A 17013-nucleotide genomic window follows, 5' to 3' on the forward strand; every position below is an offset into this window, starting at 1 on the left:
AGGCCTGGGCTGGAGACGCACTTGGTCATGAGTACAGCAGTGCAGGGAGCTGTCCACAGAGGCAGCCAGGCAGGCAGTATAAATAAGGAAAGTGGGCCAGATGGACAACTGGGGGTGGTGTGGACCATGGCCAAGTGAAAAAGCACACGCCCCTTCAAAATGGGTAAGCCAGGCCTTCTCTCCATCAACCACTGCCTGATGGGAATCCCAGCCTAGTGCAGCTACCTCTTCCAATTTTAACAAGAAGAAAACAGAAACCTAGATTTTTACATGAAATCTCTCCTTTCAAAGATGTGAGCACCTAATTCAATTTTTAAAATCACGGTAAAATACACATGACGTAAAATTTACCACTGCAGCCATTGTTAAGTGTATGGCTCAGTCGCATAAGTACCTTCACGCTGTTCTGCAGCCGTCACCAGACCTCTATCCACCTCTACAACGTTCTATCTTCCCAAACAGAAACTCTGTACCCACTTAGCACTCACTCTCCCTTCTCTCTGGCCCCTAGTCCATGGTAACAACCATTCTGCTTTGTGACTCTCTGAATAGTTTGACTACTGGCAGTGCTTCATACATGTGGAGTCATACAGAATTGGTCCCTGGCATAACAGCCTCAAGGTTCATCCAGGTTGTAGCAGAGGTCAGGATTTCCTTCAAAATTTTCAGGGACATGTTAAACAAAATATATCCCTGGCCCATGAGTTCCTGCTCTGAGCCAACCCACAGAAGCATCGGTTATATCATTATTTTTAAAACTTTCTGGGATCAGTAACACACGAACATGTCATTAAGTCATGCAGCATTAGAGCTCCCTGTGCGATTGCCTGGCCTCCGCAGACTGAGCCGGGCACATCGTGAACACAGGTTCACGATCACACATCACAGGTACTGATAAGATAGCAGTCCCTGCCACCAGGGTTTCTGAGGCACTACTGTCAATCTCTGCTCAGTGCCCAGGGTAGGGCACTGGCTAATTAATCGCCCTCACGTGCAACATGTGTTCAGAGCACACAGGGAAACACCTGACCTACCAAAGCTGAGGTTGAGGCCACGTCTCTTTGGTTTCCCAAGTGGCAAACACATAAACGTGATAAGCACAAGCAGACAGCTCTCTGTGGCCACACCCTCACAGGCGGATGGGTACACTCAAAAAAACTATAAGAAAACAATAAAGTGGAGCTCCCTACCCACACTATGAAGGAAGGAAGCCAGCAGGACTGAATGCACCAAGCGCAAAAATCAAAAGGCCAAGGGAAGGCAGGAAGACACCAGTACCTGAGTGTGGCCATACGGATGGTTCATATCCCACCACAGACACAGATAGCACCCCGCCCCCCCCCCCCCCAGCTGGGCAGGAATCCCCCGTGCACTGAACAAGAATAGCACAGCACCAAAGGAAGCCCACATCTGTCTTTCTACTCCCGGTACTTAGTTCCAACCCTTGGGGTTCCCCAGGAGGTCTGTTCCAACCCTGCCCTCAAGAGGCCTTCAAATATCTGCTTTCTGACCCCTGTTATCTTTACAGACTGGCCCAAGCAGCATCTCCAAGGTTCTTGTATCCAAAGCGCATTTTTGCTGTCTGTGGTGTTTGCTTCTGGCATGTCTCCATTTATTCTGAGCCTTTGGAATGCTACCTGGTCACTCCCTTACTCCCATGCTTGCCGACTTCCATACTCTGTACAAGCCACCTCAAAACCGCAGATTATCAGTGGGCTCCCTGGGCTATCTCACTGCTCTCTTAGATCCTTCTCTCAACACACATTTGCTGGGTACCCATGATGCGCCTCAACTTTGTCCCCCAAGAGCCTGGCCAGGCAAGTCTAGAATTTGTCAGACACACTGCTTTTAGATGAACCTACTGGTTGGGGGTTCAGGCTGTGGACAAAGACATGAACCTGGTTCAGATGAAAACCCAGGCTCTAGATGGGAGACCAGAACAGGCGGTGGGCAGGAAGAACCACAGGCAGCTGGATGCTGCCGCTCGCCCGTAGCCACAGACTACTGCCTGGGTTCTTGACGCCACGCTGACACTAAGGACAATCTGCCCCTCTTGGCACTTATGGGTCACTTCCCAGTGTGTGTGTGTGGATGGGGGTGGGGGGAGCAGGGGAAGGGAACACCTGCCCTTCTCTAACTTCCAAAGAGGTAGAACTCTTTAGATGAGCTCTACCACCAAAACAGATAGGGTATTTGGTGGCTGTGTAGGCAAAAACCAAGAGAAGTCCACTGCACTAAGGGAGATAGCTAGAAAAGAAAAACACAACTCTGCACCACCATTTTCTTACCACTGTAATAGTCTATGACCTACCACCATTTGCCCTTCCTATAAAACACCATTTCTTTCCTCTCTCCTTTTATCTTCCCTCGTCAGATACAAGAATTTCCCCACCTCTGGGAACGTAGTCACTATGCATTCCCTTCTATCTGGGCTTTTCTTTCAAAGCTGGCATCACTCACTGGTGTTTGGTGACACCCATGAGCTGTTTCATCTTTTGGACAAAACATCAGGTGCCACGTGTGCTCTGCTCTGGGCATCTGCACACAGACCCTGGAGGACCAACGTGTGAAGACCAAGTTCCTCCCCCTCCATCATTCTGCTTCCCTCTTCCTGCCCCCAGGAACTAAGCTCACTGCTTCACCTGGGCACCTCCTTCCTCAGCCCTAGCAGAGGCACAGGTGCTGCTCCCCAGAGCTCTGGGGCCAGAAATGCATATTCTCTTCTTCGACACCACCTACATAGCCAGTTGTTTTCTTCCCTTGATCCAACTGTTTCTGAAGATGGAAAAGTCCCCAGGCTCCACCTGTGTGAGGATCTTCAGTTTCCCATCCAGGACTGTGGAATTCTCCAATGACTACATGGATTAGCAGAAATAAGGGCAGATGCCATGTCGCTGATGGGTTCTCTGAGGGATAACACTGCACCCTGATCAGCCACAGACGGATACAGTCCCCCTCCCACTGTAATACCTATCTTTCAGGAGGGTGGGGACACTATACTTCCTCATACCTGTGAAGGCTCTATATAGCTCCAGATTCTTTTATTATATATAATTCTGCAATACTGACCGAAAATTGCTAAAAAAAAAAAAAGGTATGTGATAGTTCAGGTACAGACACCTTTCATATTCATTAAAAACAAAGGTGCAAAGGTATGGCGTATACGAGACAAAAACAGCCATGTGCACATGGACACAGGCTGACAAAGGTCTTCTTCCCACCTTCTCTCACTCAGTGAGCTGTATATTCACACAGCCTATTACCTTTGCTCACATGACTCTCCTTGCCAGAAATGCTTCTGCTCTCCCATCAGCCCATTTATTTATTTTTTAAAAGAACTTTTTAATGTTTATTTATTTTCGAGAGGGAAGGTGGGGCAGAGAGAGAGGAGACACAGAATCCCAAACAGGCTCCAGGCTCTGAGCTGTCAGCACAGAGCCCGACATGGGGCTCAAACCCACGAACCATGAGATCATGACCTGAGCCAAAGTCGGACGCTTAACCGACTGAGCCACCCAGGCGCCCCTCATCAGCCCATTTAATGTGGCCCTGTATTTGTGATCCCATGCACATCACCCTCCTCTGAGAAACAAAGCCTCACGTTCCTCCCACCATTCATATCCCTTGACCCTGAACTCTACTGCACTGAGTTCGCCTCTCATAATTGGACCTTGATCACTCAAGTCTCCGTGATCTTATCTCATGTGTCTCTACACCATAAGCAGCTTGGGCACAGGGACAGACCCTTTCATTTTCGAGGCATATCCCCATACCGAGCACCCAGCACAGTGCTGAGCTCACACCTGATGACTTGCTGCTGCTCTTGAGCTTCTGCAGTGATGCTAAATATCTCCTCGAGGACTGGAAGAGCAAGGTCAGAAAACTGTGTGGGGGTGAAACGAGGGTCACAGTCACTGACGCTCCCCTCGCTGGGACACTCAGGCTGCCTTATAGGGAACAGTGGCTCAGAAGTAAAGCAGATGCAAGATTGTCCCCGGCCCTGCCTAGAGGCCTAGCTAGTTCTTCTGGACCAGAGATAGGAACGCCACCGGCATATGGAGGGGCAGAGGCGTCAAATGGTGCACAGTGGGGCCCAGCTTTGAGTAAGATGACATCTTTCAGCCTCCCCTCAACCACATCCCTGATCCACGGGGAGAGTATGAACCAAGCATAATGACTAGAGCTTTTCTGAGGCCAGCCCAGGGTGCCAGGGGCTGGTGTTTAGATAAAACGAGGCTAGCTCAGGCTGGGGGAAAATGACTCTAACCAAGCACAGATGCAAGCTCCCACGTTCCCCTGAACAATAAACATGTCTGTTTCCACACACACACCTCTGGCCTGGCCTGCGGTGAGGGAAGTGAGGCAGCAGCCCCCACCACAGGGTTGACACTCACCCACTTTGCAATGGGGCAGCCGCGTGAGCTCTTCCCCTCCTTCCCAGTGTAGATGACCTTCTCAATCCGGATGGCTTTCCCCTTCTCTCCATACCTGGTGAGGGAGACAGAAGCCACCATCAGCACAGTGAAGCCCCAGAAGAGAGCAGCTTATGGTAAGAAGGCAAGCCTCAGTGTGCTTCAGCATGGGTTTAGTTACTGCGGGGTCAACAGAGAAGGAGAAGGATTTAAATGTTTGTTCTGTGCTTAGAGCCTCTGGAGACACAGCAGCCACGTACAGGCCCACAGGGCCTCCGGTCCATCTTGCCCAGCTCTGTCTCAGGGTAGAGGGGGTCATCAAACACAGTGTCCCTGATTATTATTCTGAACCTCCAGGGAAGGTACTCAAACCAAAGGCTAAACATGGGCATTTGTATCCAGCCTTGTTAGTGGAGTCACCCTGTTATTTATACACTCAATAAACAGAAGAAAATAAATGGGGGAAAATCTTACTGTTTTCTTTCAACAATCCCCAGCTGACATTTGAACACGATGAAGACAGAGAGCTGAGGCCAGGGGAAGTGACCCTACCAAGCACCATCTGGCTCCGAGACTGCCCTGGCAGTAAACACACACTGCACGCACTCGTGCCCTGGCCCACACACACTCGGGGATTCCGAGACCGTCTAATTCAGAAGTGATCAAACTATGGCTCCAGAGCTGAACTGACCTGCCCAAGGCCACACAACTATGGTGCCACAGGCATCGGTGGCTTGAATGCTCACCCAGCCACTTTCTGGCTGCAGCACTGTAGTCAAATGACTGAAGTTCTCAAGGCCTGAGTTTCCTAATCTAACATGAAGACAAAAAGGGCCCATACTTCCCGGGCTTGGAAGGAGAACAAATTACATAATCCATAGGGATGCAGTGTTTAAAGTGTTTTGAAGCTCCTGCGTGAGGCTTAGAGAGCCTGCTAAATATTAATTCTTAACAACATAAGTAGCCATCTTACTGAACCGTCTTATTTTTAATAGCTTTTTAGCTTCAGGCACAAAATCATATCATTGACAAACAGGGTGATTTGTCACCTCCTCCTGTTCACTCTTCATGCCCTTCTTTCACTGTCTTGCCTCACTGTACCAGCCAAGGCTTCTGAAGTGCTAGTGAGCATCTCTGCTTATTTCCTCACTTGATTGTAAAATGTTGCCAACTATTCATCACTGAGAAGGAAGCTGGCTGAGTTTGGGAAAGAGACAGAGACTGACTTAGTTTGAAGGCATCTTCAAGCCTTGATTTTTAATCAAGAATGGGTTCTTTTTATCAAAAGCACTTTTAGCAACAAAGGACACAGATGACTGTTTTTGTCTTCCTTTGATCAATTAATATGAATGTGCTATTTTAACAGAGTATCTAAATCAAACTATCCTTATATTTCTGTAATGAATCCACTCTGGTCATGGCCCTTTTTAATATACTACTTTAATAGAGAGATATCTCATCATACACACTACAGTTAACATAGTCTCTACAAACACACATAGACAATTACACATACAGGTATCCCTCACCTTTCAGAAGCTCATGTTATGCCACTTTGCTTTTACGAAAGACCTACATCAGTACCTGTTTTTTTTGGTAACCAGAAGAAATCCAAAGAGAATTTTTGCTTTTACGAAGAAAGGCAAAGAATGAAAATAGCGTTCAGCGTTCGTTTGGCAACGAGCCATTACAGAGGCAGTGCACACCCCAAGTGGTGCCGCGAGAGTGGCGCCACCAAGCTCCTGGCCCAGGAACTGCACTCAGCATTCCAGCCACCAGAGAGCGGAACTGCATCTGTGAGCATCTGTGCTTTATCTTGATTTATCTTAAGGTATCAGAAAGCCTAAAAGAGATTATTTTGGGGGGTCCAGGAACACTCAGACGTTTTCCCATATACATTAATGGTAACTGCTTCTTCGCTTCATTGCCATTTTCAGTTTAGGAAAGTTTTCAAAGGGATGCTCTACTTTTGGGTAGCGAGGGAGATCTGTATTCCTTTATCTCATCCACTCCACTTCCAGGAATCTCCACACCTCTGAAATAACTGTACAGATACACCAAGAGTTAGGCACAAGGTGTTCCTTGGAGTGCCAACAACTGAAAAATTAGGAACTGAAATATCTAGTACAGAATTGGCTAAACTATAATAAATATAATAAACTTCTGTATGTTGGAAAACCATGTAGCCATTAAAAGGGATTCGACAGAATTCTATGTACTAACATGGAAGAAATTAAGCTGGGGGCTGGAGGGGTAGCGGCTACAAATAGTGGGTACATTATGACTGATCCCATTTGATTTAAAATCTCTCTATATATGCGCATCTATAAATGCTGACAAAAAACTAAAGAGTAGACATCAAACTTTTTAAAAAAGGTTTCTTCTGGATAATTGCTGGAAGGCTTTATTCTAAACTTTTTTTAAAAAAGACTTTTATAGACAGGTTTTATTTTGGTAATTGGGAAAGAGAATACATTTTTTTAAAGTATTGATGTACGGTTTCTTTGGTTTCTTGAGTGAAACAGAGCACATTGTCAAGGTGAAAAGTGTTTCTGATAATTAGCACATTAAAATTCTAAGGCTATGTTAGTCCCTTATAGAATGTGTTTGGAGACAGGACTCTGGGGGAGTTTATATAGTGTGGCCTGGCTCAAGAGGAAAAGACCAGATAGTGCTGCTTTTGTTTGGTTCCTGGAAAACTTTCAATTTCACAAACATTTATCAGGAAGTGGCCCCCAAGTGCAAAGCCTGGGTGCTTGGTGTGTCCTGGGGTCCCTGTGGGATGAACAGCCCGAGGCGTCCACGCTGCTCTCACCGAAACAGGATACTGTGTTCCCCTCAGGAGGGTGAGCAGAGGACACTGACACGAGCTCTCTGACCAGTACCTTCCCCCCATCCCACCCATCAGAGGAACACTTTCTGCACTGAACTTCGTATTCAAGAGCAAATAAAAGGGCCAAGCACTCTGATCAGCTAGACCTTTTCTTTTTCTTTTTTTTTCCTGAAACGAGAAATTTCTCTGTGCTTAATGACAACCAATCAACTCCGGATTTAGCTCTTTTTTCTTAAATGTCTTACTCTCTGGCCTAGCATTAAAATGATATTCTAGAACATCTGAATAATGTTCATTCCTGCATACAGATGAACTCCTAGACCCTAAGCTAAGTCTGAAAAGAATAGGCTGAAACCTTATCTTGAAAGATAACCTGATCATCTTAGCAAGTGGTTCTCAAAGGATGGTGCTGAGATCAGCATCACTTGGGAATTTGGGAGGAATACAGACTCTCAGGTCTCATCCCAGCCCTGCTGGGTCAGGAATTCTGGGGTAGGGCCAAGGATCTGTGCTTTCACAAGCACTCCAGGAGACCCTGAAGCACGCTCAAGTTTGATAGCCACTGATCTAAAGTTGTACTTCTTTGGGGTTACCTTTACCACCCAGTAATGAGACTAGTTCCCTAAACTCAGAGGATCTGCTAGCACAGTGGTGATTCTCTGTTTTTAGAATAAACATTTAATGAGCTCCTAGGCTGCAGAGAATCCCCTTCCCAGATAGATGACATGGGGCTCTGTGCAGCACACCATTCTGAGATACGGGTTTGTACAACTGACCACAAGAATGTACATCAGTGGGGACCTGGATTCCCATGTGTGGAACCCACAAATAAATTGGGATAATATTTTAGGATTTGCGTTTGACTGCCCCTCCTTTTTCCAAATCTTTACCAGAGAAGCTAAAAGCAACAACGTCTCCTTGATTTCAGCTCGTTTCCCCTTCCTGACTTTGTCCCACTTCTGGCGGTAGAGTGGTCCTATAGAGAGAGGGTGGGGGAGACAGCCTGGACCATTCACAAACTAGACCCCCAGCCTGGTGATGTTCACTGGTTATTCATTCCTCTCCTTGTTCCACAAGAAAACTTAAAAAAAAAAAAAAAAAAAAAAAAAAAAAAAAAGATGTCTATTAAGATAAAAACAGGTGATGAAATCAGAGTAAAGGGGGGGAAAAGATGAACGTAATGTTGGTACACAGAATGCAAGCAGTACGGTCTTGTGTGCATTTTTGAGAGACGAGCCTAGAAAATTTCATCATATGAGAAATCAGGAAGCTAATGAAGGTTTCTTAGGATTATGTCAAAAGGACTCAGGAGTGAACCTGAATAGGTTCTCATGGGCCAAAGATGAGAAATTACATTCCTCCCAATAGGGGGTACACAAATCTGGCTCTAAGCTTAACCAGCAGCCAACAAAGATGGAAATACAATCTGTTACATAATTTACAAGGTCCTTAAGATAAAAATAAACCAGCTGCTGAGGAAAAACACAAGTATTCCTGGTCTCGACAGGAATTCCTCCCTTGGATCAGTTTCTGAAGACTCTACACTTGGCTGTTATTTTTAAAGCAATGGGGGGGGGGGGGGAAGGACAAATCTCAACTCTATCACTATCTCTTAATCCTTGTTTCAAAACATACTCTTCCATAACTAAAAGTTATTTAGAGAGCTGTCTAGAAATTTTGTAGAACTGCTTCCAAAAAACAAACACAAAAACTGTCCCAGGTCAACTTGTACATGTGACTCCCCTGCAGCCCTCAACCTGCAAATAAGAGCGTCGCTATTTCTCACCAGAAAGTCACTGGCCAAAATGCTGCCTGCCCCAACCCTGGCACCACAATGCACATGCACGTTGGCACACGAAGGCACACACAGGCAACACACACCTTGTTTTAAATGTTTCATTCTCACGGCCTCAGAGGTCCACTTTCAAGCAGGCTTGAATTTACAGATTGAGTCTTTGAATGCTTTTCTGATGGGCTACTTTGAATACAAATGTTGCCAGATGGTACAGGACAATTAAGAGTCGTTACGGGAGATCACAGTCCTCTATCCATCTTACCATTTCTTGACTCAAGGATGCCAATACAGTTTTTCAGTTTAAACTCACGTTCCCTGCTAGACTGATGACAGGATTCACTTGGCTCCCCTGCTCAGACAAAATATGGTACCCAGATCTGAGGGAAACTCTAAGCCACTCTGCCTTCCACACATCTGTGTGTATATGATGTATACGTATGAGCAAACATGTTTATGTCTACATAGTCTTTGCCTTTGCTATACTAATGCTTGTTATAAGATTTCAATCAGTAGATGTTGTATGAGACAAGATACCCTATATGTGGTACTTCCCTATAAGCACTAAGTGCTTTCCAGACATCAATTCAGTTTATCTTCATAATTCTCCTACAATGTGTATGTACTTTTACATTATCTCCATTTTGCAGATAAGAAAACTGAGTCACAGAGCAGTAGAGCAACTTACCCAAGGACTCAGCAGGAAGTGGCAGGGCCAGGATTAGACCTTACGTCTAGCTTCAGCGTTCACATGCTCTCAATCACCAAGCTATTTTACCTTTCTGTACATTGGAACTCATAGCATTTAATATCTGCTGTGGACCCACCCATAAAATTTAAAGTCTCTAGCTACACGAGCTGCTTAGAAAAACAAAACTGGGCTGTTATGTAAAAACCGTGTAGTCTTGAGTTTGAATTCTAAGTGTCAATGTAAACTCATGATGTATTTAATCACAATCAAGAACAAAAATAAAAAATCTACACATACATCTTAGCTCTTTCTACTGAAATGGCCTAGAAATGATGAGCACACCTCGTACCAGAGTTTGTTTTCTGAAAACTTTTTCCCCCAATAAAAAGGACCAGGACTTCGTGGATAGACACAGAATGCGAGCCCAGATCATACAGTCGTACAAGGAATCGAGAAAGCTATGAGAGACTCCTGGGATGGTATCAGAACGACTCAGGACACACTGAATAGGCGCCTACTGGCCAAAGAGGAGACATTATATTCTTCCTAGTGGAGATACAAAATAGCACCTATGAGGTAGTTTTGAAAAACAAGAAAGAAAGAAAAAATGATGTGATTTCCATGAAGTCTTTAGCTCTGACTGTGAACTTATAGGCCACAGAGAGGGCAGAAGAATATGACAATAGCACAGAAAAGCCAGCAGCAAAATTCAGACCTCAGGAAACACTATGGGACACGGAGTCATTTAACCAGACCTCATCAGTAAGAAAATATTTCAAGACAGAGAGAAAAGCTGGGGAGGGGAAGATCTAGAGGGCAGACCAACAGACAGAGAGAGAAATCCAGAAGCACTGTGGGTGAGAATCCCATATTCAACCCTCCACAGTCCGGATATCCTGGCTTCCTTTCTGTGTGTGGTCTGGTCAAGGCAATGAAAACGAGAGGTGCTTCAATTCCATGCTCTACTAACAACTTGCCCAGCTCTCCTTGGACATTTGTGCGTCACTCACCGCTCCTCCATGAGTTCCCGGATAGAGGCTACCGTGGGGCCAGATCCCAGGTGAGTATAATATGGACCTTCATCTTTCTCCACTATTTGTTCTGCAGAAACACAGAGTAAACATTATTTGGAGGCATCAACTCATCAACATTAATTTAGCAAGTCAAACCACCAACAGGAAAACTAATGGGCACATTACAAAGCAGGAAATTTGAGTGGCTTATAAATATGTGAAAATGTGTTCAACTCCATTAGGAATCATTAATACAAATTAAAATCACAGTGAAACACCATAACACACAGGGCATATTGGCAAAAACTGAAGAATCTGGTAAAATCAAGTGTCGTCAAGATTGTGATGTAACCACCTTGCAATTCAGTTTACTACTCTGTGTGTTTAGACTGGGGTAGGCAAGCCACTCTACTACAAGGGATATACACAAAAGAATAAAAAATAATGACTCCAACAGATACTTGGATGCCAATGTCACAGCAGCATTATTCACAAGAGCCAAAAGGTGAAAACAACACAAAAGTCCATCGATAGACGGACAAAATTCGGGGTATCTACACAATGGAATATTACCCAACCAGAAAAAGGAATGAAGTTCTGATACATGCCACACCATGGATGAGCCTGGAAAGCATTACGGTGAAATAAGCCAGACACAAAAGGACAACTATTGCATAATTCCATTTAGATTAGATATCCAGAATAGGCAAGTTCATAGAGGTAAAAATTAGATTAGAGGTCACCAGGAGCTGGGAGGGGTGGAGAAGGAGGACTTATTGCCTCCTGGGTACCGAGTTTCTGTTTAGGGGGATGAAACAGTTTTGAAAACAGGTAGTGGTGACGGTTGTACAATATTGTGAGTGTAGTTAATGCCACTAAAACGTACACTTAAAAACAGTGTACAAAAATGGCAAATTTTATGTTACGTATATTTTACCACAATTTAAAAAAAAGAAAGGAATGAAGGACTGACACATGCTACAATGTAGATAAACCTCAAAAACATTATGCTCAGTGAAAGAAGCATCACATACTGTATGATCCCATGCATATGAAACCTCCAGAATGGGTGAAGCCACAGAAATAGAAAGCAGATTGACAGCTGCCGGAGGCTGGGAGGAGGGAAAGAATGTGTGAGTAACTGCTGAGTGAGTACGGGGTTTGGTTTTGGGGTGACGAACGTGTTTTGGAACTAGACAGAGGTGGTGGTTGTCCACTGTAACTATACTAAATGCCACGCAACTGCTTACTTTAAAATAGTTCATTTTATATGACGCTCACTACAATTATTTTTAAAAAGAACAAATTATCGCTGCACACAACATGGATGAATTTTAAATGAATTTTTCTCAGTGAAAGAAACGCGACCCAAATGACTATGTAATAGTAGCTGTGGAAAGCAGTTTTGACTGGCTACTACGAGGCTAAAAACAAAAAGAACTTTCCACAAATACTGTGCTATAGTTGGTAAGTTTGTTTTATGTCTAAAGAAAATACAACAACTAAATGCAATGTGGTATCCCACATTGGTCCTTGAATAGGGAAAGGACATCAGTGGAAACACTGACAAAATTCAAAGTCTGCAGTTAATAGTATTGTACCAACACGAATGTCTTATTTTTAAATGCACCGCGATCATGTAAGATGTTCACATTAGGGGCAGCTGGATAAAGGGTATACAGGAACTCTCTGTACCAATTCTGCAACTCTTCTATAAATGTAAAATTATCTCAAAATTAAAAGCTTTCAAAAAATAAAAAAAACTAGGCAGCGCACCCCACTTTACTGATTCTGTCCTAGAAGAAATCTTACTTACATGCATCAAAACACAGGTACAAAGATTTTCAGAGCAACACTGTTTGCAGCAGTCAAAACTGGAAACCTATAATCCAGCAACAGTGAATAAATACAATGTAGCACAGGCGTGCAATGGGTTCTATCTAGCACTGAGAATCCACAACCTTCCACAACATGGTTGAATACCACAACATCACGGCAAGTGAAAGACACACACCAAAGAACAAAAGCAGTAAGATTACATTTAAATAATATACAAAAACAGCCTCAACTAAACTATACTATTTAAAGGCCCACACAGAGGTGGTAAAATTACCAGGTTGAAATATGAGCTTACAGACATTCAACGGTTTTTTATCTACAGACAATGGTGATTTTATATGGTTGTATAAAGAAACACAAGAAAATCATTGTCACAAGTAGAGAGAGTTGTTGCCTCAGGAGGGTGGAAGAGGAATGTGAATAGGGCAGGTGTACAGGGATCAAGGTTGTGGTTACACGGTATTCACTTTATACATTTTCATTGAGTTGTATATGAATGTTCTGCATACTTTCCACTATCTATCATTCATGATTTTTTTAATGCAAAAAAAAAAAACCTGTCACACCTATTTTATGCAGAACATTATGCTCAACTTTATGGGGGATTCAAGACGGGATAATAGGTGATGGCTGCCTTTCAAGAGTTTATGATCTACTTGGATAGATAAGATCCACACAGAAGAAGCTACCTAATGGCATTTCAAATTAATGGGGAAAGATGAATTTTTCAGTGCATGATACTGACACAATTGGGGAAAAAGTCTGATCCACACTTAATACCTTACCCCAAAATACATTCCAAATAGTTGGAAGATTTAATTTTTTTAAAAAAATATTTATTTACATTTGAGAAAGACAGTGCATGAGTGGGGGAGGGGCAGAGAGGTTGGAGACAGAATCTGAAGCAGGCACCAGGCTCCGAGCTGTCAGCCTAGAGCCTGATGCGGGGCCGAACCTACAAGCAGCGAGATCGTGACCAGAGCTGAAGTCGGATGCTCAACTGACTGAGCCACCCAGGCGCCCCTAGTTGGAGGATTTAAATACAAAAAAAATTAAGACGATGTAAGTTCTGAAAGGAAAACAATGGGAGGTTTTTTTTTTTTTTTTGTAAGTTTTTATTTGAGAGAGAGAGAGAGAGAGAGAGAGAACAAGCGGGGGAGGGGCAGAGAGAAGGAGAGCCAGAATTCCAAGCAGGCTCTGCGCCATCAGCGAAAAGCCCGACGTGGGGCTCAAACTCACGAACCCGTGAGATCATAACCTGAGCCAAGGTCAAGAGTCGGATGCCCAAGTGACTGTGCCACCCAGGCACCCCAATGGGAGAGTCTTTAAAAATAATCATGGAAATGGGAAGTCTTCTCAAAGTATAACAAGAAATTCTAAAGCTCCCCGCCCAAACCCTGATAAATTTAACTTAAAAAAAAAAATTATAATAATAACTAACAAAAGTCAAGCTGAAAGACAAACAACACACTGAGGAGAAATATCTGGAATTCATACCAGATAAAAGGCTAATTTCCTTAATATATCAAGAGTGCCTGTAGCTGAATAAGGTCAGTAATTCAAGAAAAAAATTTAAAAAGGATAAAAAGGGAAATGCAAATGGCTCAAACACATGTAAAGCTACAATAAGATACCAGTTTTACCCTTCAGATGAGTTACCATCAATGTCTTGTGCTGATGAGGGTATAGGAAAACAGGCAGTTATGGAGAGTAATTCAGGAAAATATTAAAATAACAACTGCACATGAATCCATTTGACTCAGCAATTCCAAAGAATCTCAAGTCTTCTAAGAATTTGTTTCTGGAAATTTGGATATGTACACAATTATATGTATATTCGTATATATGAATATATTCATATATATGAATACATATATATGAATACTCACTGCATCTTTTGTAATGACAAAATCTGTGCAATGACAAAATGTTCCTTATGATACATTATGTATTCTAAACATATTATGGCATATCCATATAATGAACTACTGAGCACTATCAAAAGAAACCAGGCAGCTCCAGATTTACTGACAAAAAATGACCTCCAAGATATTTTAGGCGGGAAAAAAGAAAGCAAATTTCAATATTGCATGTATAACATACCATAGTTAGTATATACAGTCACACATACGTTAGCATATACACACCACATGCGAGTAAAAACAGTGTTTGGGTTACTACCCACACTAAGTATAAGAGCAAGTCTGTGAAAATGAGTTCAGGTGTGTTCCTGTCTTTAAAAACAAAGGGTGTAGAAGGCTTTCTGGCGATTATGAAGCTGGGGAGATCCTGGCCAGACTGAGGACGTCAGATCTCATTGAACCTTTCCCTGAAGCCCCTCAATAAAACGGTTTGATTCCCTCCCTCCCGCCCCCACAAAAAAGGTTTGCAATGGTGTGTGCAGTCCCTGCGGATGAACTGATGGGACACGCCTACCTCTTGTGGCTGCCACTCGTGGAGTCTCTTCATCCCCTTCATGTCCTGGGTCAGGTTCTTGTCTAAATTATCCTACCCAATCCCACCGGTTAATACACCCAAAACAAAAGTCTGACCACACCACTTCCCACTGATGACTTGGCGTTAGACAAAAGAAAGAACCCAAATTCCAGAGCAGCATCCACAAGGCCCCTCTGGAGCCGCCCGTGCACAGCGCTACAGCCTGCAGCGTTCCTGGCACACAACTGTGCCGCCCCTCCGTGTCTTTAACGTGCTTTCTCACTGACAACGGTGCCTTCCTTTATTTCTCTCTTTGGAAGAACTCTCCTCTTAAGGTCTAAATGCCACCTCTTCTGTGAAACTCCAGTGCACTTCTCAGGTCCGCTTTGCCTCTGGATTCCCAGAACACCTTGCATACAACGGAAATATCCAGGCATGTATCACAGCACATTTTTATCATTAGCATGGCACAGCAGAACGGACATGGATTTTGCAGACAGGCCTGGGCAAATGTGACGAGTTACCTTCCCGGCCTCTAATACTCATGCCTTCAACTACACAGAGGGCTCCGTGCAGTATTTGGCGCATAATATGAACTCAATAGGCAGCTGCTGTCCAGACTCTGCCAAACAAATTGTGCGACCGTGGCCAAATGACACAACCCTTATGAGCCTTAAAAGCAGTTAAAATAATGTTCCTACATTATGGAGTTGTTAAAGATTAGATGAGATGTAGTCACCTAGTACTGTTCTCAACCGATCAATGCTTAAATGTTTCATGAATGAATGAACATTTTCAAGTAAAGGATTAAAAATGACTTGCTCCAAATATACACTATTTTGAACCATAAAACAGAGAGCCTTACAGAAGGGAACATATGGAGTGTGGGGGTGGGGGGATACCAGGGGAGGGGAGGGAAAGAAAATGTAAGAATGTGGGTGCTGGAGGTAGTGGTCTGAAAGCTCTTTATAGGCACTAGGAGACTACATGGTATATAAAAAGTAGAACATAAGAATATGCCAGAACTTCTGGGCCCTATTCCAGTTTCTATTATCTGGAAAAAAGTCAAAGTAATGGACTGACTGCAGGATCTTCCACTGGAACTAGAACATAATGTAGCTTTTAGGGACTACCTTCTGCCCCAAATCAGAAAAGCTCAAAACTTACACAGTTAAAGGCAGAGAGAGATTTTCAAGGAGAAGATGTAAACTAAGTCTTGGCAACTCCACCCTAGCAGCTATGAAAAAAGATAAAGATCCAAAACCAAGCCAACCTAGAAACTGGATGGTCGGTCAGGTTTCTCTCGGAAGGCCCTCAGAACACCAAGGGCAGACATAGCTCCAAGTACTAAACAAAAAGCAAAATTATTCTTTCCCTTTTAGAGGTTCATAAGGCAGCCCAAGGAGCCCTTCGGAAGCATTTTGTTTTAATTATATCCTTTTTCCTGTTTTACATATATAAAAAACACATAAGATATATGTACAGATAGACTTTAAATTATAGAGACAAACAGATCCCTTTCCTGGATTATACGTCTATATCAGGGAGAAGATATTCTATGGAAAAAAACTAAACTTAAGTATGCTTAGCTATAAAACTAGTATACATTTACAAACTTAATTATCCTTACATGTTTATATATCCATAAGGCTATATATCTCATTATATATATTCACATAAATATGAGAAAATACATCTTGTTATATACACATATAGATAAATAGGTAAATCTCTATATATCTTCTGTGTAGCAATGGGCTTATCCTCAGTTATGGTGGTGGGCAAGTGACAATACTTTGTCAGGTTGGGGGAATGTTCTGCAGAATGCAGTATATACTGTGAATCAGTGACCAATATGTGCTTCTGTTTTTTCATGACAAAATAAGATTTATTAACCTTTTGGTTGTGTTTAATGCTATAACCTTAAATTTAATACGTGAGTTTACCCTATTTTAGTTATAACCTATGTATGGTCTTCTGTCATTTTGTTTTCCGTG

General features: G+C 43.2%; 1 protein-coding gene across 6 annotated transcripts in view; it reads right to left on the bottom strand.

Moving 5' to 3' along the window:
- The window catches only part of TET3 (tet methylcytosine dioxygenase 3), a 106748-nt gene that overhangs the window by 21419 nt on the left and 68316 nt on the right, over window positions 1-17013 (bottom strand). For all 6 annotated transcript variants that reach the window (XM_058683663.1, XM_058683664.1, XM_058683666.1 and 3 more), the window contains 2 exons: window positions 10739-10829; window positions 4395-4488 (listed from right to left, as the gene is read on the bottom strand). In XM_058683663.1, coding sequence (XP_058539646.1) covers window positions 4395-4488; window positions 10739-10829 — 185 coding nt within the window. The remainder of the gene's footprint in view (window positions 1-4394; window positions 4489-10738; window positions 10830-17013) is intronic.

Source organism: Neofelis nebulosa, chromosome 9 (assembly GCF_028018385.1).
Source record: "Neofelis nebulosa isolate mNeoNeb1 chromosome 9, mNeoNeb1.pri, whole genome shotgun sequence".
Lineage (NCBI taxonomy): Eukaryota > Metazoa > Chordata > Mammalia > Carnivora > Felidae > Neofelis > Neofelis nebulosa.